The sequence below is a fragment of the Mus pahari genome, chromosome 4 (genome assembly GCF_900095145.1).
Source record: "Mus pahari chromosome 4, PAHARI_EIJ_v1.1, whole genome shotgun sequence".
Taxonomy (NCBI): Eukaryota; Metazoa; Chordata; class Mammalia; order Rodentia; family Muridae; genus Mus; species Mus pahari.
Genome location: NC_034593.1, coordinates 96673844 through 96695916, shown reverse-complemented (window position 1 = coordinate 96695916; position 22073 = coordinate 96673844). Strand labels below are relative to the sequence as shown.

General features: G+C 40.5%; 1 protein-coding gene and 1 long non-coding RNA gene across 4 annotated transcripts in view; one reads left to right on the top strand and one right to left on the bottom strand.

The window, feature by feature from the left end:
• LOC110320489 overlaps positions 1-22073 on the top strand; it is a 152364-nt gene that overhangs the window by 36540 nt on the left and 93751 nt on the right. The gene's annotated exons all lie outside the window — the stretch shown is intronic.
• Kcna3 (potassium voltage-gated channel subfamily A member 3) lies at positions 423-16899 on the bottom strand. 3 transcript variants are annotated; one of them, XM_029537802.1, is made up of 3 exons: positions 13505-16899; positions 10498-10615; positions 3622-4285 (listed from the first exon to the last, which is right to left on the bottom strand). In XM_029537802.1, the coding sequence occupies exon 1, from the start codon at positions 16652-16654 to the stop codon at positions 15062-15064; it is 1593 nt and encodes a 530-aa protein (XP_029393662.1). In that variant the 5' UTR covers positions 16655-16899; the 3' UTR covers positions 3622-4285; positions 10498-10615; positions 13505-15061. The 3 variants fall into 3 exon arrangements, with proteins under 3 accessions (XP_021052191.1, XP_029393662.1, XP_029393663.1); XM_029537803.1 differs by having other exon boundaries at positions 10498-10612; XM_021196532.2 differs by lacking the exon at positions 10498-10615 and having other exon boundaries at positions 423-4285.

Sequence of the window (22073 nt, the reverse complement as noted above, 5' to 3'; positions counted from 1 at the left end):
TTTAGAGCCACTACGGGCACATTAGTTAAGATATTTGATTCCTCAAAACCTTGATTAATTCAATCTCTTAGCTTTAGATGATATTAGTTATTCATGTGAAGAGTGTTTTAGAAATTTATATAGAACATTTTGATGATCTTTGCAATGTATAAGTAGTCTATGTAAATAAAACACACGTAGACTCCAAGAAACACTACATGCACTGTTTGCTTTCCTTTGTATGTGGTATATATTGTATGGTATATATATATATATGTATATATAATATATATGTTTTTTAAAAACACAAATGACAGCATTTATGGGGTAGCCCCAAAGTAGTCTACACAGTTCTCTCACAGTTGAAAAAAGAGCATTTTCTATTTGGTTTATTGCCACACAATTGTATGGCATTTAAAAAACACTTTGATATTTTAAGTAAACTAAATACTTAACCTTCCCCACCCCCACCCTCCCAGCACAAAATGATCACACCACAGAATAAATTTACCAGAAGAGAAACACTATGGATTGTTTAGTGTATTCAGTTCACAAATGGTTGTCAGATACAGTATTAACACAGTATGCTGGAATCACCACTTAGCACAGTTTTCAACTTCAAAAGAATTCATGAAACAAGTTCTCATGATCACAGATACTATCACATATGCAAGACACTAAGTTACACCTAAGATGAAAATTCAGATTCACAAAACTAAATATCAGATTAAATGCTTTAGCTAACTGCTCCACTAGTCAAAATATACATCTCCTATTGTGACAGAGGCATTCTGAAACGTGGCCCCTTTTATGAATGGGAGGGATATGAGACTAACTTTCTGGACATATAATCTCAATATGACAAAATATTTCTGTGTTATTCAATGGACCGCTACCACTTTAATAATTTTTCTAGTGTCTGAATTCTGGCATTCTTCTAACCTATGTCTTCCTATATTAAAACCAGCCACCAAAAAATACTTCCGTTTTCATGGGTACCGTCACCTGTTACCCTTGTTGTGCAAAAGATACAACCCTTCTTTCTCCATTTGTTCACTAATGCCAAACAGAAGTGTTTGGGTTATCCCTGAATGGTTTTCTCACTCCTGAGCAAGACTAACTACAGCATGGCTCTATCAGGCCTCCTGTGTATTTAAAAATTCACAAAATTTTATGAATATTCTTTTGTATTATAGCTTCTATGACCAAAAGGGCATTAACTTTGAAATGTGACAGAATTGTACCCTGTCAGTTATAGTTCATTGGTATGTACAATATTATTATTAAATTACAAAAAGTGTGCAGACTAACTTGAGAAGACATTTGTTTGTTGGATGAACCCAGCATTAAAAGATAAAATGGCAAATTTTAATAATTCATCCATATCAGAATGAAAATGAGGTCAAAGTATTTCTGGTCTTGTTGAGGTCAAATAGCAGTGTTAGAAAAAATAAATGTTTGAGTTTGTAATCGATTCAGTTACTTGAGACCTCTGCGATATCCTCGTGACTGATGGGGGGAACAACGCATATATGTCTGGATGGCTGTATTTTAAGAATCTTGAAATGCCACAGATTATTAAGAGATGAAAAGAAAGATGAAGACTATCAAATTCTAAATTAAACTGTTCCCTTTAAGGATTAAGAAATGGGAGTTCTGCAAAGTTAAAGGGATTTTCCCGGGACAGATGAGTGATTGGTAGATCCAGCGCTGTAGTGCAGATCCCTGCCAAAGCTCCCATGTGTAAAGAGAATACAGAGACCATAAGGCAAACACTTCCGTTCTCCGGTCTTTCCCCACACTTTCCCACTTTTACTCTCACAATGTGCAATAAAGTTCTGGAACTGTGTCAGCATTTGATGTACACTTTGCAAATCACCTTAACATCCAATTAATGTCACCAATATCTAGCCCACCTCATTAGCTATTTAATTAATCTGCTTCCCTTCTGCAGAGAGATCCTCAGCTTCATTTTTTTTTTCATGATCCTATTATAGCTGAGTGAAAGATCTTAGAGGAGAAGGAATCCTATTTCCCCTTCTTACAATTTGAAGAATGGAACATATTCATACACTTTCAAGGTTCAAATCTTATTTCGAGTTATTCTTTAGAAATGTATCAAAAATCTTCCTATGTAAGTATTCTTCAAAGCATTTTTAAAGAAATGTATATAATAGGATTTGGTCACTGGAGAGGGCTTTTGAGTCTGCTGAACCTGGTGCACACACTCTGTAATCCAAGACACTAAAGTCTGGCAATGTTAGTGACTTAGCTGGGGTCCCAGAGGTAGGCAGTGGGTAAGAACGCCAGGATCCTGTAACCTAAACCTGTGCTATTTTGTACTGCTCCTGGTGTGAATGTTTTGGTATGTTATGCATCTGATACTGTTCTGTGCTTTTCTTTGGTGTGGGTGGGTAAAATTCCAGGTTTTGTCTTTATTTGAAACTGTAGCCTATAATCATAAAACAGATCTACTATTACATATATTACATTGCTTAGAGTCGTGTCATTGCATAACTTTGCAACACTTACTGATCCTTACCAAAAACAAAACAAAACAAAACAAAAAACCCTGAAAGTTTAAGAACCCCTATTTTTTTCCATCTACCAGGATTGCTTTTCTGCCAACCAGGCTGTAACCATCATTATAAGGAGGCAGATGATTGCCAAGGGCTGACTATTCCCCATGCTAGTATCTCTACTGCATGAGTGAACGTTACCAAAAACAAGGTGGTGGTTATACCCACACTTTAAGGGATTAATCACGTAATCCATCTCAATTGGAGGTTCATGTCACTCAAATCAAAGATAGTTGTTATCCATTTATCTTCACCAAAACTATAGTGATACGACCTCCAAATTTTGAGCATGAAGAAATTACCAGGAAATTATTAAAAATCCAATTTAGACATTGCCTCAAAGAAAGTTACCTGGATTGTATTTCTGCCTATTTTGGAGTTACTGGATGAACTGGTTTTTAGTTAAGCGTCTTATAGATAAAGAAATTCATCAGTGTATTTTTTTGTAGGTCATCATAAATCCTGGCCTTGAGACTGCTATATTTCTATAGTAGTTAAGCTTCCAAAAGTACTCATTACTTTTCATTCACTTATTCAGGAATATTTTGATAAGAAACTACTGAAACTAGTAAAGTAGTATACATATTAAATGTTCACAGTTTGACTTTCCATAAGGCTTATGAAATAATATACAAATAGCTACCATTCTGCTGAGATGTCACAGTAAATACAATAATGGCACAAAAGTTAAATGTTCCCAAATGGGAAGCCATCTTCACGACTTCCCAAGTCTCTTTTCCAACTAAAAATTTGCCTTTTTTTTTTTTTACATTGAAAAAGAGTTCCACTTCTAAAAGAATATAAAAATAGAAAATGAGTCAAAGAATCTTTTACACATATAATTTTGAAGAAAAAGTTATAAACATCAAATGAGATATTATATATATCTTTAAGAATGTACTTTGTCTCACCATACCAAACATCCTGTGAAAATAAAATAGAATTTAATATATAGGAACTGTCTAGATATAACTAAATATTAAAATTTAGGTAACACAGACAACTTAAACATAGAATAAGTACTAATATATTCTTGTAAAATTGAGGTCAACTAAAACCTACCTAAAATCTAACTTGTAAATCTATTATTTTGAATTAAAAAATAAAAGAATGTTTCATCAAGCAAGGCACATTTCTTTTAGGCAAGTCTATTTTTAATACCATTCATCTGGGCACAGTGTTGACTTCACTTATTTGTGTGAATGGGCTCATCTACCAATGAAAGCCTTTGGTATATTCACACCCTCACAGATAAAGTTAAACATAATCCAGAACATAGACTACAGAAACATATCCCACAATTAAATACAGTCCAGTACCTCAATGAAAAAAATACTACAATAGTTGGCTTGCTAGAAACACACACTAGGCTATCTTTATCTGTGACACTGATGATTGCTTTTGGACGATTTGACTCTACCAGAATGTCGATAGGTTGACATGATACCTTAACATTTACTATTATTATTATCTTTAAATTTTAATGTTCCTCTTTATCTCCTGCTCAATTTCATTTGTACCACTCATCATATGAAGAGTACCCTCCAGCTTTGAGTTCTTTCCTTCATGTGAAGCATCAATTGGAGATGTATCTCTAAATATTAACTGAGACGGAAGTCTGTAACTGCCACTGCACTCTCATCCACGCAGCCTGAAACTGAGCATCCTTCTGGTGAGGGTCACGTGAGGGTCACGCTGCAGTTCCTTATGCAGGGCTCTTGAGGGGCCTGTTGGATAGAGAAGACTCAATAATTTGCAGCCTATTTAGCATTTAAAATTACAGAATTTATGTTAATGAAAAGTTCCATTCATTAATATTCAAACTTCGAGTTCGCTTACTGTTACCTGTCAAGTTAAAGAAATACCATTTAAAAATATTGTAGACTATATCTTGAATGACTTCAAACTACAAATTGTAAAGTTTCAGATTATGCAAGTTGTAATTTTTCCATTAATAACAACCCAGGATCTAATCTATGCCAGTATGATAGAGTGCTTTAGAAAAAATACCCTTGGTCTTCAAGGTCATCTGACAAGTTTCAAGTGATTGTTAGAAAAATGTATTATCTTCTCAGTGGTTTCCAAAGGCGTCCTTGCTGATTCTATCTCCTACCATGGTAAGCTAAAATGAGAACTCTCTGAACTGAACAGAAGTTCCGTCCTTAGTGAGGTGCTTGCTACATGGAAGGAGTGGGGTGAGGAGATGGGAGAGGGAGAAGGAGACACAGAGAAAGGATGGGAGAGAAAGGGGAAGGGGTGGGGAGAAAGCTGTGGAATGAGTGTTAGGGCCTAGCTTTTCATTACAAATCTACTTATCCTTAAAATATGACTATGCACAGTTATGTATCACTTTAAAGAATTAAGACAAAAACTACATCATCAGGGGTTGTGAAGAACAGGAAATAAAAGCTACAAGCTTGGTGACTCACCCCACCACCCGAAAAATTCTTAGAAATGCAGAGATTAACTTGTAAAAATTTAGTATCTAGCAACAGTATGGTTTCCAGTTTTACCCAGAATCTAGAATGGAGTGTGGTACACAGTAGACATTTTATGTAACAAGGGTCAGTTCCTGCTGCTTTTTGCAGTGTCTGACACACTGTTGGGTATTCACTATATGTATGTTGAGTGAATACACAAAGGGTCCATTAAAATTGGTTATGTCGTAAAAAAATTTGCTTAGTCTGAAATACAAAGGAAACTCACAAGGACAGAAACAAAGACTGCTAAACCTAGGTTGAATGTGTGAACACTATCGATCAGATTCATAGAGAAGATGGTTTCTCAGATACACTGCTGGCCTTAGCAGATGTCTCTAAACCTCGAGCAAATATCCAAAGATGAAGATGTGGAATTTCACCATGTTTCTGGAGGGAGGACTGTTCACTTATAAAGCTGCAAACTGAAGCCTACTGCGAGCTGGGTAATCTGCAGAAACATTTTTTCTTCTTGGTATGGATTACACTTGATCATACTGACCAAAGACATACTTTCTTTACACTATTTTTCTTGAGTAAAAAAGTAGGAGTATATTCAAAATATGCTTAGTTTTTATTATGAAAATATGAAAACTCCAATGATCTAATTATTGTCATTAGGAAGAAAATGCTAGTAACAGGAATGATCTGGCCTCTATTTTAGAACCTAAGTACCTATCTCTTTCTTGGTGCCCCTGAAGCCTGTTTGTCTTGCTTCGGATGGTTCTAGTCAGCTCTGCTTGCTTTGGTACTGTTATAACCTTTAGTAAAAGTGACTGGGCTTTGTGTTCTAGAACTTACATATCTGTGACATCTTGCAGAGAGAATACCTTGTGTCTTGTACAGATGCATCACTTGTCAGTTAAAAAGCCTATGGCATATGGCTTAGGCAGGAAATAGGTGGCACATCCAGGAAGCAGAAAGAATTCTGGGATAGAGCCTGGCATGGGAGATTCTCCTGAGAGATGTGATGAGATGGATGCATGGTACCTGATGCATGCACAGCTAACCAGCCATGTGGCAGAGTGTAGATTAAAATATTGGGTTATATAAGTTATGATCTAGTTTGAGTAGAGCCTATCTATATGGCCAAGGTATTTGTAAATCTATTTTGAGTCTGAGTCTTACTTCTGGGAGCATAGGGCTGGGAGGAAGAACCCGGACCTAACTTTTATAACTTCCTGTCAAGGTCTTTGGAATTACTGAATAAGAATAACATGGCATGGAGGCTTAGGGAATGGCTCAGTTGGTAAAACATTTGCTGTGCAAGCATGAGGAACTATGGTTGATCACCAGGATCTACTTAAGGCCCGGGTGTGATGGTGTGTGCCTGTAAACCCATCCTGGGGAGGTAGAGACAAGTGGAGACCCTGCAGCTGGTTGTCTAGCCAGTCTAGTCTGCTTGGTAAGCCCTGGGCCACTGAGAGGTCCTATCTAATAAAACAAGGTGGATAACTCCTGAGGAATAACACCTAAGATTGACCTCTGGTCTCTATATGTATATGCACACATGTGTACATGCACCTGCATACATACACATGTACCCATACAAACACACACACACACACACACACACACACACACACACACACACACACACACACACTACATACAACAACCTAATAGGTTACAAAAGTGGATAAAGTTGTAATTCTATAGGAACAACAACAACAGTTGATATCTGGATAGTAATAAGGATGCTTATGTTAGTGGATAAGAAGGGGGTTGAAAAGAAAAACACGAAATCATTTATATAAAAAGGTACAGGAGGTATTGCAGAAAATGATGACCTGTAATTAAAGACACCTACTCAAAAGGGCGACAAAGATGGTCAAAGTTTAATAATTATTCATCTGCAAAGAAGCAACTCATAACTCTCTCAAGCCCCAAATGAAAGAAATATAGAGTCAGCTTACAGAACAATGTGTATTTGATGAGAGGGCCAAAGTCATTCTAAAAAAAAAATGTAGATTTTTCTCTATTCTCACAATGTGTCTGTATTTTAACATCTATTAAAGGACTTAAAATTGGCTACATTTCCAGTAAGTTCCAAAGTTCTACCAGCTAAATGATACTAAGTCCAAAGTCTAGAACAATTTAGTGCTTTGTTTTTTACAGTTACCCGATTGAAGTCTTGGAAGTTATGAACTCTTGACAAGCAACAAAAGGTTTAAGCAAACAGTTCTTAAAGTTAAAAATATTAATGACATGAACATTGTCAAAAAAAAAAAAACCCTGGAAAATCATTGGAAAATGAGCCTGTGAAATCTAATGCTACTTTGAGAAATATCAGGAATATTTAAGTCCACTACTAATACATATCTAAAATTCACAGATCTAACCCTGTAAGTAAAATATCTAAATTTTACATAGCACAGTAAACTGTTCTGCTCAAATCAGTAAAAATACTTGTAGCTAAAAGATCTATATAATCTAGAGATAAAGCAATTAAAGTACAGTTTTTCTGGGTGAAATTGTTTGTCTTTAGTTTTATCTACCCAGTAAATGTGGCCATTTAGAAATCTGACAGATGGCTACTAGCAAGATGGATCAGTGGGCGAAGACACTTGCCACCAAGCCTGACGACAGGAGATTGAGTCCTACAACTCATATGTCAGAGAACGAGAACCAACTCCTGAAAGTTAGCTGTCTTATGACCTTCACACTGGTATTGTGGGACACACCACCTACCTGTAAATACACACACACAATTAAAACAAAAGCATGAAAAAATAAAAGTTAAAGTATTCATTTCTATATTTTTGTTTTCTGCTATTTCTTTAAGAAGATTGACAATATTGTCAGAATAGAGTACTCTGCCTCATGTAGGCTTATTTGTCAAGCTGCTAAAAGGAGTTTTCACATTCTGCTGGTCTACATATGTAAATCCAAACACATATGTTGAGTTTCATTTGATGACACACTTAGTGAGAAAATGGCACCACCTAGATATGCAGAGGAGACACTCAGGTCACGCACTGGTTTGGTTTGCTTGGGAAACCAAGAATAGAGAAAATTCAAAAGGGGTATAGAGAAGTATTTCTATTCAAATAAGGAGAATTCCACTTCCTGCAAAAGAGAATGCATCTGAAATCATGGCAGCATCTTTGCTTAATAAAAAGATGAAGTCCTCTGGGAAATCATTCGTTTGTTGGGATTTTCTGTACTACTTGGGCTATGCAAACATGTATGAGGAGTAATATTTATAACAAGTTCTTTATTAGCTACTATGTAGGAACCATGGTCTCTGGGAAGCATTCTAAGTTCCAAGCACCCTTGATGATATCCACAGTTAAGTTATTTATATTAAGGGAATCCATCTTTACAATTTGGGTAGAATTTCTTTCTTTTTTAAAATTTCTTTCTTTTTTAAAATAAATTTTTAATATTTTTATTAGATATTTCCTTCATTTACATTTCAAATGCTATCCCCTTTCCTAGTTTCCTCTCCAAAAATCCCCTATCCCCTCCCCCACCCCCCTGCTCCCCAACTCACCCACTCCTGCTTCCTGGCCCTGACATTCCCCTATACTGGGGCATAGAATCTTCACAAGACCAAGGGTCTCTCCTCCCATTGATGACCGATTAGGCCATCCCCTGCAACATATGCAGCTAGAGACATGAGTCCCACCATGTGTTTTCTTTGACTNGTGGTTTAGTTCCAGGGAGCTCTGGGGGTACTGGTTAGTTCATATTGTTGTTCCTTGTAAGAATTTGAAGAATGTTATATTAACTGGACGCCTTCCCATCCATCCATTTAACCAACTAGGCAACCAATCGACCAACCAAAGTGAAAAACCAAACCAAACCAAACCAACAAAGCCAAAAAACAAAAGCAGGAACCTCAGAAAAAAAAGGAAGATGTAGGAGCCAGAGGGGTTGAGGAAGCAGGAAAACAGGGCCCACAGAATCAACTAAGCAGGGCTCATAGGTGCTCACAGAGACCAAAGCAACAGTCATAGACCCTGCATGGGTTGATGCTGGGTCCTCTGCATATACATTGTGGTTGTTTCGCTTGGGGTTTTGTGGGACTTTTAACTATGGGAATGGAGTTGTCTCTGATTCTTCTGCCTGCTCTTGAGATACTTTCCCTCCTACTGGGTTAACTCATCCAGCCTTGATATGAGGGGAGGTGCCTAGTCTTAGTACATCTTGCCATGTGGTGTTTCTGTGGGAAATCTGCTTTTTTTCTTAAGGGAAATGGAAGAACAGTGGATATGGGGAGAGATGAGATGTGAGGGTGGTTGGGAGGAGTGGAGGGAGGGCAGGCTGTAGTCAGGATTTATTGTATGAGAGAAGAATAAATAAAATTGCAGGGTAGTGGAGGCACAGGCCTTTAATCCTAGCCTTTGGGAGGCAGGCTGATCCTGAATTCAAGGCCAGCCTAGTCTACAGTGACTTACAGGACAGTCAGGACCACACAGAGAAACCTTATCTCAAAAAACCAAGCCAAGCCAAGCCAACCAACCAACCAACCAACCAACAACAACAAAAAAAAACCAAAAAAAAACAAAACAAAAAAAAACAAATAACAAAACAAAACAACAACAAAAAAAAAAAAAAGAAAAGAAAAGAAAAGAAAAGAAAGAAAGGTTTATTGAGGGTTCCATGCTAAGAACAGAGTCAAGAAAAAGAATAGCTGGGTTGCTAATTAGGACTGTCAATAAAAATCCAGGGGAGGAACAATGATGGGTTTGACCATAACTTTCTTAGTAAAAAGTTTGTAGGGATCTCAACAGAAATTCCAATATGGCACTCAAGGAAATGCTGGAACCTCTTTTCCTGGTCTCCCTTGAAATGCAAATGATGGCTGATGGTACAAATTCTGAAGTGCAAGGAGAATGCATCTGATGGAGATGCGTGGAGAGGTAAAGAGAAGAAGGAAGGAAGAAGAGGGAGGGTGAGCATGGAAACACTTCTTTGTAAATGTGTTTTCTTAGCAGTTTGGAAGACAAAATTAGACCACAACATCATTAAAAACCAAGACAAACAGCCGTAAACCTTCTAACAAGTTGAAATCATGAGACTGTATTTGCAATTTGAGAATGAGTATGCGATGAATACTATTATCAAATGCCACATAACCCTGACTAGGATGTGAAAAACTTGTTAAATAGGGTTTAGCCTTTGTATATATAGCTTTCCCTTCTTCTTCTCCTTCTCCTTCTTCTTTTTTAAAGAAAAAACTCTCTCTGATTTATTTTTCCTCAAAGATAAATATACTCACAGAAGGTGTATAAAAACAAATGAAAATGAACTGAACACACACACACACACACACACACACACACACACACACACACACACACACATTTACTTGCCTCAGCAAAACAGGAAATCCTACAAACCAGTAATTCTATCTTCCTTAGTTGAAAGGGAGCATTACCAAACAGAAAGGAAAAAAAAGTCCCACCATGAGACTCAATCCCTAAATAGCTTCTTCCAGGTCTAGAACTTCTCACCTCTATCTCAGGGTTTCCGTTAGTCTTCAGACTGGGGGGCATATGCCTCTCTGCACTTCTTACTTGGAGTGGTTATCACTTCTATTCACAGCTGAGAGGTGGAAAGGGCTTGAAACTGCTGCAGAGAATGTTGAAAATTTTAAATGTGTAGAAAATATAGCTATGACTCTCAATGAGTAAGCTTTTCGCATATATGTGCTATACATATGCCATGTATGTCATACCTGCTGTAGTTACATGCTGTACACCAAGCTGTTGCTTGGGTGTGTTATATGACAAACATGTGAATAAGTTTTATATAAACCACAACCTTAAATTTCTTTTTCAGTGCGTATTCATCAGTTCTGTTTAGAAGCTTAGAAATAACACTTTCTTTTTCATGTAGGTGTCTATGGTTTTGTTGCCATATTTGAATTTGGCATGATATGAGTTTAAAACACCATATAGAAAAAGGAATAGCAAGCATTGACTTCCATGGTTTTCTCTGGATCACTAGCTGGGGGGCACAGACAACCTCCCAAAGGTGCTGATGAGCTGCGTTCATCCAGCCACAGAACTCACAAGAATCTCATTTCAACACTCAAGATGTTCAGTTATGTTCAACAGCCTGTCGCTGGCAAAGCTAATGGTTACTGGCAAATGTAGATTCATTAGCACGTTATTCTAAGCCCAAATCACTATCCATTGTCATGTTATAAAAGATTTAGTATCTTGGTCAAGGGGCTACTGTTGGTACACATGACAAAATTATGTCCTAATGGTTTTTGATCTGTCTCCTAATGACAAATGGAGTGACTAGGTGAGCCACTAGTGTCACAAGTTTCAGTGACCTGAAAATTGCCTGCTTTCTACCCTGTTGTAAGCAATTCTTACTTTCGTGCAGGAATTAAAATGTTTACATTGATTTCTGGCATGGTTCCTTAGTAACCTAAGCAAAGTACAGGAAATGAAAAGCCTAACAATTTACATAATGCTCTTTATCACATGGCCAATTAAAACACATACAACCAGGAAATTCATATAAAAACGGAGAAATCCCCTTATCCTGGCAGGTATACCTAATATGACTGATTATGCTTTCTAAGGTTGAATCCAGACACATCAATTATGTGAGAATCTTTGGTTATCAGGGAAGTCAATCTCTGGCAAATAACTTAGCTTTGAGTCTCCTAGTTATACACATCTTATTATTAAGAAAGGGTTAATTTTCAGTGTGCTGAAGAGAATAGGTTTTTACATATTGGTTAGTAATATGGACTGAAGTTAAATGTAAAAGCACAAGGGATTTATTTTATCTTTCAAGACACCCAATAAAAGTAGCATGGTTTTAGATTCATAATGACCTAACTTTTAGTTCTGGCTGGGTATTTCACTAGCTTGAAGTCATAGGGAGTCACTTTAACTTCTGTTATCTAGTTTTCATCTTCCTTAAAATGAAGTTAATGGTACCTACCTTGCAGAACTGACAAGTGTCCAGAACATTATTGCTCCTTAATAAATGGTAATTGTGTTATCACAGAAAGGAAATAGGAAAACATTACTGATTTCTTGTTCATAAAGCTTTGTATTAATTATACAATGTTAATAAGTATAATTAACCACAAAATAGTGTAGTCTCTTAATTTGGTGTATATCATGAACTTATTTAATACAACAAACGTATGAAGTACTATTCATTATTTTTATACCACAAGAAAAAGAAACTAAGGAACAGAGAAGTTATGCAATGTTCTCAAGGTCATTCAGCAGAAACCAGAGCCAAACCTTGCTGTATGACTGCAGAATAGCTTCTTTCAGCAACTTCAGTAAAAGCCTGCAAACACTAATGTAAGGCGGCAGCATTCACCTGACACAGGTACCACTCTCTGTACCTAAAACATCAACCATACCTAAATTAAAACACAGAACCTATAACCTTTAAGGAGTTTCCAATATGGCGACTGGAAGCAGTTACATCACCTGAAAGCTATGACTCAGAACCTGGGCTATTTCCTCTGGTTAAGAAAACAAAAGGTCTCCTTTAAACTCATCTTATTTAAGAAGCATTAAAAAAAATGTCTAACTTTACTGATTTATTGAATTAATCAAGGTGTCTACATTTCTAAGTGGGAATAAAATTGTTACCTTTATGTTAAGGTCTTTTATGAGATTGCTATAATGTGTTTAAAATCAAAATGGGTCATGAAAGAAACATCTTTCTACCAAGAATATCAACTTTTACATCAAAATGTAGATTAATGTTCAAAGGTCATACAAGCAAAGGAGAGTAGGTAAAAATCCTATTTAGACACAAAGAACAAACAGAAACTAGGTAAACATAAATTGTTGCCTCTATTTTTTGTGTATTCCCTTTATCTTTCTTGTTATAGTTTCCATTAATAGTTCCCACTCTTTCCAGTATGTGCGTATATTAGGTAGGGTTATGAAAGATTACCTGAAATGATTTTATGAGCTTTAAAAGAGGTTACTGTCATGTACTTTAGAGGGACAGACTACTTATGTGTCATTAAATCCCAAAAAGCAGTTGTGCATAATTCACACAACACACATAAAGCAAAAAGACTGTTGAAATAAAATGTTAACCATATTTCAATTTTAAGCATTTGCTTCAGGAATGATACCACTTATACTAAGTAATTATGTAAATTAAACTGGGATAGTAACCTAGCAGTTGTAGGACTTGCCTTTTATTCATTTTAAAGGGGGAAACAAATTGTTCAGAAGCCAAGAGGGTTGGTTAAAGAAATGGAATACTTTTCAGTTCAGCTTGGGAGAAGGCTGTTCAGAGGGGAATTTTCTACATCCCTTTGCCATAAACATGGAAACCAAAAGATAACCAGAAACATGGGGAAAATGGGAAGAATTTCTTAATCTTTCTAAAGGCAACAGGCATGTAATATAAAATAAAACTGTCTGCTTTGCAAATATAAACCTAGTTGTGAACAGAAATGTCCCTGGTTCCCTGCACAATAGACTACCGGTAGGGATCACACAGGACAGTGCTCACCTGATTCTGTCTGTCTGCTGGCAGCTCTCAGCATGTGGCTGTAGCTTGCAGGTGTTCTTTCAAGTCTGATTATTTCCTGAACCTCCTTTTCATTGATTGTAATCCACTCATTAAATTGTGCATCCTCCATCTATTTGAGGTTGATTTTGCTTTTCCAGTGCTGTGATGGTGACAGTCCTGTAGTGGGATCTGGATGTTTTTCTTTTTCTTTTTTTCTTTTTAATTGAGGAAATCTGAAGATATCTTGTAGTAAGACTTTGGGTACACTGACTCTCACTTGCTTACATACAGACCATGTCTATATTGCTGTTTTCATTTTATCTGTTGGCTTGCCATTTCTTAGTGAAAGAACTGTACAGAACCATCTTTAAACATTGTTACCAAACAACTGACATTTATCATGCCTTACAGGTAACATTCCAAAGATGATAATTTCCTTTTTGATCCAGTCATTATGGGATAACAGCAATGATTTATATAAAATGTAAAAAATCATTTTGTGATTCATTTCACCTCTATATAGTCTTACACTTAATTTGTGTGGTTTATTCAAATAGTGATTTTTTTTTTCTTATGAAATCATGTAAGTAGGAACCATGTGGAAAGGTTACTGTAGAAACAGCAGGGCCTGGGGTGGGGGTGGGGCTAGAGAGCAAAAGATGCCATGACAACCTTTTTCGGGTTTCCCAGGAAACACGGGTTGCTATGGGAACTGCATCAGTCAAGTCCGAATTAGTAACTTCCGCTGGAAGGGGTGTCTGCCACTTTAATCTTCCTGTGATACTGCAGAAGCTTATCTCTCAGATGCATCAGGAATTTCTGTTGTTTCTCCCGGCAGCACTGAAAATGAGTTTCTAGACTTTCAAAGATATTGACTGGGGCATGAACTCACAACTTCATTGGAATCTGTGTCTAATGTTTTCAAAATGCTTTGCAAACTTCAAAGAGTTAATAGCCAGATCAGGACATTCGGGGCATTTCCCTTTTGGTTCAAAATTATTGTGAACCTGAAATTCTTAGAGGAGAGATTCAAACTGAAAGACCAGTCAAAAACAAAATAAATGTATAGTGGGCTTACACGTCAACACTCTAGTTAGACTTTCCACACACATATCCAGAGGTTAGGTAGTTACACTAACCAGTCCGGAAATAATATTGAAAAGTCCACCAGAAGGAGCTTCATTTAGGTTCCGCCTCCTTTACTTAGTAAAGAAACAAGTCTTTTGATTTTGAGGTTAAACAGTTACTCTGACTCTATAGTTTCACTTCCTCTCAGGATGGGGCTCGCACAAGAAACCACGCTTAATGTAAGTTTGTTGGTCACAAAATTAAGAGACAGGGAGAGAGAAAAAAAGAGCTGAGAGAATGCAGCCCACTTGCAAAAACAGGCACCTGTTTCAGTATGAAGCAATAGGGAGAGGGAGAATGAAGTGTGCTTCCCCACTTCTTGTACTTTCCTTGATGAATGATCTTGAAATGTATAAATCAAGGGCATACACAGACCAGGGGGGCATGTTCCACACAATACTGGGCACAGAATGGCAACCATATCATATATTAGACATCAGTGAATATCTTCTTGATGTTGACACAGGAGTTGGGGTTATTGTTCGTGGTGCAAGTGGCCGTGGAGTTTCCCGTTTTGAAGGGGGTCTGCGGGAAGGCGCTATGGTTCATACCCCCCTCTTCGATCACCATATACTCCGACTTACTCAGAGTGGAGTTACTCCGGGCTTTTCGGAGCTCCTCGGCTGAAGAGGAGAGGTGCTGGCAACTGCCCACGTGCATGTACTGGGCTTGCTCTTCCCCTTCTGTCTCCCGGTGATAGAAGTAGTTGAAGTTGGAAACAATCACAGGAACCGGCAATGCAATCGTCAAGACACCTGCGATGGCACAAAGAGAGCCCACAATCTTGCCTCCTATGGTCACTGGGTGCATATCACCATAACCAACAGTTGTCATGGTTACCACTGCCCACCAGAAGGCATCCGGGATACTGTTAAAACCCGAAGAAGGGTCGTCTGCCTCAGCAAAGTAGACTGCACTGGAAAAAAGGATGACCCCAATAAAGAGGAAGAAGATAAGCAGCCCCAGCTCCCTCATGGAAGCCTTCAGCGTCTGTCCTAGGATCTGCAGCCCCTTAGAATGGCGGGAGAGCTTGAAGATGCGGAAAACCCTTACTAGGCGGATGACTCTCAGGATGGCCAGCGACATGGCCTGCTGCCCATTACCCTGTCGCTCAGCCAGCTCAGTGCCCAGAGTGATAAAATAAGGGATGATGGCCACAATGTCTATCAGGTTCATGATGTTTCTGGAGAAGGTGGCTTTACTGGGGCAAGCAAAGAACCGCACCAGCAGCTCAAAGGAGAACCAGATAATGCACAGGGTCTCCACCACGAAGAAGGGATCCGAGAAGCTGGAGGCTCCAGAGGGGGTCCCCGACGTGCTGTTGTTGGCAGCCTCAAACACGTCCTGCGACGGGGAAGCAGGATAGTCTTTCTCATCACGAAACTCGGGTAGCGTCTCCAAACAGAAGATGACAATGGAGATGAGAATGACCAGCACTGACACGATGGCAATGCCTCGGGCCGGCCCGGAGCTCTCGGGGTATTCGAAGAGCAGCCACACCTGGCGCTGGAAGTCACGGCGGGGCAGGGGTCGCTCCTCCTCCCGCAGGAAGCCCTCATCCTCACGGAACTTTTCCATGGCCTCCTCACCCAGCTGGTAGAAGCGGATCTCCTCGGAGAAGATGTCGATGGGCACGTTGACCGGCCGGCGGATGCGGCCCCCGGACTGGTAGTAGTAGAGGATGGCGTCGAAGCTGGGTCGGTTGCGGTCGAAGAAGTACTCATTGCGGAGCGGGTCGAAGTACCGCATGCGCCGCTTGGGGTCGCCCAGCAGCGTCTCGGGAAACTGGCAGAGGGTCTTGAGCTGCGTCTCGAAGCGCAGCCCGGAGATGTTGATGACCACACGCTCGCCGCAGCAATCCTGCTCGCCCGCGGCGGGCAACGCGGGTGGCAGTGGCTCGTAGCGGTCGCCGCCGCCGCCGCCGCCGCCGCCGCCACTGCCACAGCCTCCCTGAGGCGGGTCCCCGCCACCGCCTCCCGCCGCCTCTGGCTCCAGCAGGTGGTCCCCGGGCACCACGGTCATGTCTGGCGGCAGCTCGGCGTGGCCGGGGCTCTGCAGGATGCGCGCGCCGCCGCCCGCGGGGTCCAGCGCAGGGTGGGCGCGGTGGTGGGTGGAGGGCTGCGGCGGTCGAGCGCGGGAGGCGGCGGTGCTCTCCTTCCCTGCTGGCGGCGGCCGGCCCCGAGTCGCTCCCCGCCCCACCGCCGCCTCTGCCCCAGGAGCCCGGCCCCGCCGCCTGTTGCTGCGGCTGCCGCGAGGCTCTGTCTGGGGCTGGCGCGGCCCGCGGGGCTGCACGGTCCAGACGCCTCCTCCTCCTTCCTCCGCACCCCTCCCTGCGGGGCGCGCGCCCGCCTCTCTGCCGCCGCCCCCGGGTTTCCCGCCCACCGCGCGCGCGCGCTCTGCTTCCCGCTTGCCACCCTTGTTCCCCGACCTTCTTTGTCACTGGATCGCCTCCAACTTGCACCCCACTCCCTAGACTCCTCGGAACCCCTACCCAGCCACACTGGCCTTGGAGGAACCAGGCCGCCTGACCTCGTTCCTGGGCTCTGCTTGCTCGCTCCTGGTCAGCGCGCGTTCCCTTCCCGCGCGTGGTCGAGACCTAATCTCAGGGCTGTTAGACCCACGCAAGGACCACACCTCATCCGTCGAAGGGAGGCCTCCTGGCCCTTAACACTTTGCAAGGAAGGGCAAGTTCCACTAGAGTAGGTAACAAAAAGTCCCAAGCAAAGGAGGCATGAGGGCCAGGAGGGGCCAGGCGTCCTGACCCTGAATGTTTTGGAAGGAGGGGCAGGCTAGGTTGTCTGGGCTGGTGCAGGATCGGATAGTCTGGGGCCAGCATCCGGATTTAGGAGGGTATAATAATACTAAAACCTCGGTGTAGGTGCTGTAAACGATATTTTTGGACAGGAAGCAATGGGTTAATGGGTAACACAGGGTTTGAAGCCTTCCCAGCAGTCTAAAAAGAGGGTCCTTAAAGGCATCTGGAGACCTCATTTTTATAATGGTTAGCTCAGTGTGGGCAGAATCAGGGGCAAGTTTCTGGTTGGGATTAGCGATGGCAGTGGGAAAAATTAGCCGGGGAATGGTAAAGAAAATTCACCACACCTTACTGTGTGATGAACAGACCTGATACCTAGAGTTTAATTAACACAACAATACCTGCCCTTGCAGTAGGGAACTTGAGGAAGTGTGTTTTAGCTGTTAATGTGGGAAAGCCTTTATTTTTGCAGATTGTGCCTCTCTTGCTTGATGTGGGCCTACAGAAAATATTATCCCCCTTAAACTGTTTCTCCAAATTGTGCTGGTTGCTTTAAACATAGTTTCTGTTCCCAGACATTTAGCAACCCCAAGTATAAGTACCAGAGTTACAAAATTCTGTTTGTTTTCCCCTTGAATCATTACAATCGCTTGCAAAAGAGGAACTATTGTCTAGACATACACTCATTCCATGAAGTTAGCTGAAAATTCAATTTGATGTAAGAGTGATCTGTAGTCATGTTTTTCTTACCACCTCTCCCAACTACTAAACTCTGTGATAAAAGAGGACTTACCCAACTTCTGTTGTTAGCAACTTGGAAATCATGGGAACTCAACGTTTGATTGTTGTACTGAATTCTGCAACAAGTGATGCTGACACTTTGTATTTATTTCTGTCTGCTCTGGGGAGATATTTCTTCTTTTGAGCTCAGGACCCTATTGTGATTCCTGGGATGGGGAGCGACAGGGAGCTGAGCCAGCAGTCCAATCACCCTACAGGTTTCTAGAGCAGCATTTGGGGTTATAACAAGCACCAGGTTTTCTTTTGTTTGTTTGTTTGTTTTTGTTTTATCATTCCTTCATGTTCCTCTTTACAACCATCCGAATGCCCATCTGAGTGCTGGGCACTGCAGAGAGTAGAATCTATTGTCAGATGAAGAAACCTGGAAAACCATTTAAATTCCTCAGTTTCAGAGCAATCTGTTGTGCGATGGTCAGCTTCTTGTTCTAACCAGTGATTAGGGGAGCAGTTGAGGAGCTGTTATTTATATATGTAAATCTAAGATTGAGAAAGACGGAGTGTTGCACGGAGAACTTGCTGAGTGGCAAAGACCCTATTTTTAAAGACTGAATGTTTCCTGCACTTCTATGTCTGACTTGGAAGATGATTTATTCTTCCTTTTGCAGGAATTAATTCTGAAATTAATATTAATCAAAAGCAAAGCAGATGAGAGCAGAGGATGGTCCCGTGATGGATGGTCACACGTTTCTCCCTGCTGTGAAGTATCTCTCCTTCAGAATGCCTGTTCCCACTCCTTTCATCCATTTGCTTTGTCTGGAAGACCTTGATGGCCTCATTAGGACAGCCCTTATTTTAGAATTGAGACCTAGAGAAGTTTAGCAGTTTAGCTCACATAGCTGGTTAGTGACAGGGCTGGTCCTAAAATGTTGGATCATTCCCAAATCTAGTGTTTGCAGTATTATATTACACTGGGAAACACCATGCTGATTACCGTGAGCACTTGATAAATACTGGATTTCTAAGAGCAGCCTATTTCCCTCTGATTGCCAACTGCTCTCTTTCAATTCATATTTATTTGAACTGAAAACCAGTGCCTTTTGATGGCTACTCGTTCGCCTATAGGAAACAAGCTGGTGGGTGCGTTCCAGCCCTGTTGGACAGCAGAACCCATTGCAACAAATCAATGTCAAAAGTGGCACTTCAGGGGGACACATACCATTTATTTAGTACCCCCAGGGGAGTAGCTCAAAGTGATTTGATAATGTCTCATTAATCCTCATGACACCCCTGTGAGATAATAATAATATTATTATTATAATGTTTAAGTGTAGAACTGTGGCAAAGCAAACAGCTTCTCAGAGCCTGTGCAGGATTGCTTTGCATTTCAGTCCCCAATATTCAAGTCTAAGTAAAACTATCAGGTTTGCAAGCAGCAAGTGAGTCTTGGCATTTAGCCTTTCTATTTGCTCTACATATAGGTTTGGCTTCTGACTGCCCATAGCAGGAATAGAAATAACTTTGCATTTGCTCACCAGATGGGAAGCAACATCTGGGAGTAGCTCTGAAGTATCTGAGGATGTGAAAGGATTAGGAACTATCCTAACCCCCATTTATAGATACAAGAATGGAGAAAGAACACTTACCCACATACTAGGTGTTGTGCTTTACCAACTTTAAATACACAGACCTGTCCCTTATTGAGAATTCAGTTTACACAGAATTCAGAAGAAAGGCTCTAGGTCTGTGCCTTTAGTTAACAATATAAGAATTCAATGCTTTTAGTTAACAATACAGGGAAGTACAGAAATAGCATAGGATAACCTGTAGCCATTCAGCCCATTGAAGCCAGGCAGGGCCATGGTGATTCTGAACCACATCAAGTTAATGTCTATATCAGTCTTCATTCTTTCTCTGCCCTATCATCCCTCAAATGCTCTTTCTCCAGATTTTCACATGACTTTCTCCAGAACACTAGTTCTTCATGTAAAAAGTAAAGAATGCCTTCCCTCGCCACTCCTGCCCGATTTTAAACAAATACTCTTTCCCCTCTCTTCCATCTGTGCTCTGTTAATCTGCTTCCCCTCCTCCTTGGATTAATTTACTGAGATTATATTTTGTGTTTTTATTTACATGTATTAGTTATATATAACAATAGATTTCATTATAATTTTATATACTACATATTGTATTTAAAAAAATCATACTCACTTCCCTTATCCTATCTTCCCACTCCCCCAAATTCTCTTCTTCCTCCATCTAGTCTCCATTCTAGGTTCATGGGTCTCTCGGTCTCTCTGCCTCTCTCTCTCTCTCTCTCTCTCTCTCTCTCTCTCTCTCTCTCTCTCTCTGATTTTTATGGGAGATTATGTACAAGATTATGGATTCTCCATCAGTGGTGACAGTACTGAAAATAAGGTTTCTTTCCCAGTGACCATTATCAGGGAGAGAGAAGTGAGACCTTACAAGCCTCCTATCCCCAGCTACCATTATCTTAGCTAAGGATCTAGCTATGACCTTGGGGGAATGGTAAGACCTTCAGAACCTACCCCATGATAGGCTGTTGACAAGTCCTGTCCTGCGCAGATCTGTTTTGTGTTTATTTGGTTGTTTGCCTATTGACAACTGTCTCTTGCACAAAGACAGAAACTCCAAAGGCAGGGTTTTGAGTTTTCACTGTTTGTGTCTTTCAAATCTTGAGCAGTTCTTGGCACGTATTGCATGCTTAATGTATACTTAATAGAAGAAAGAAAAGGTGAGAGGTGAATATATAGGCATGCTGGTACAGGGGCAAGCCTGTTAGTATTGAAGGGTTGTTTTGGATTGGCATCCATCCAGGTCTGGAAATAGCTAGACCATGCAGATATGCAATATTCTTTCTTTCTTTTTTTTAAAAATTCTACTTTCTTTCCATTTCTCTATTTTTCCATTTCCCTACCACCCTGAATGAGCCTATCCTGAATGCCAGAAATGTGCTTCAACCCCCCGACTTGATTTTCTTCCTGCAGATAAACCCAGACTTATTATTTATAGCACCCAACTCATTATCGTTCCTCCCCAACTTGCTTCTCTTCCTGTTTTTCTTTCTCAGTTCTGGATACGGAGTCATCCCCACTTCCTTCAAGTGCTCCTGTGTCCAGTTTGTCAGCAAGTGCTTTTCATGTTGCCTCCAAGTTCCTGTCAACTCTGTCCTTACCTCTCCCCCTTCACTACCATGGCCCCGTTTAGGCTATGTGAATGGCTTCATAAAAGACTTCCTGTTTTCAGTTTCTTTCATGTATTTCATTCTCCACGATGTAGCAGAGCTATTTTGTGAACCTAGAGTTGATCACATTGTTTTGGGCATTGCTGTGATGCAGCCTGCTCTTGACCTATGCCAGCAGCAGCCCTGCACCCTGTGCTGACCTGAGCAGGTATCACTTACATACAGTCCTCTGCTCATGCTAGCTGCCTATGCTCTAGTTTGCTGGATATTCCTACTAGTTTGCTTTTATCTTACTGGTGAATGAAATATTCTAATCCATGCTTACACGTTACATCTTTTGAGATCTTTATACTCTCTGTCAGCCATTGTTACCCCTCAGAAAATACTTGGGAAGAGAGTTGTTACCGTGAACAGGCACCAGATAGACATAATAGCCTGCCACAGTCCTGCAAGGCAGGCAGTATTCCTACTGTGCCATTTCACAGGTGGAGAATCTGATCCCAGGGTGAGAAAGGCACATGTATAACACCAAGTATTATAGTGACAAGATATAGGTAGGAAGATGTAGAAACGGCATTCACACTGAGAAGTCCACATCCTCAAACCGTAGACGTCTATGTATTCATATTTGTAATTTCACTCTCCATGTTACGTTGCTACAGGAGAAATGCTGTTGAAATAGCACAGCAGCAGAAAAATGATTATGAAGCACCAATTCAAGCATGATAGACTATGATGAAGGA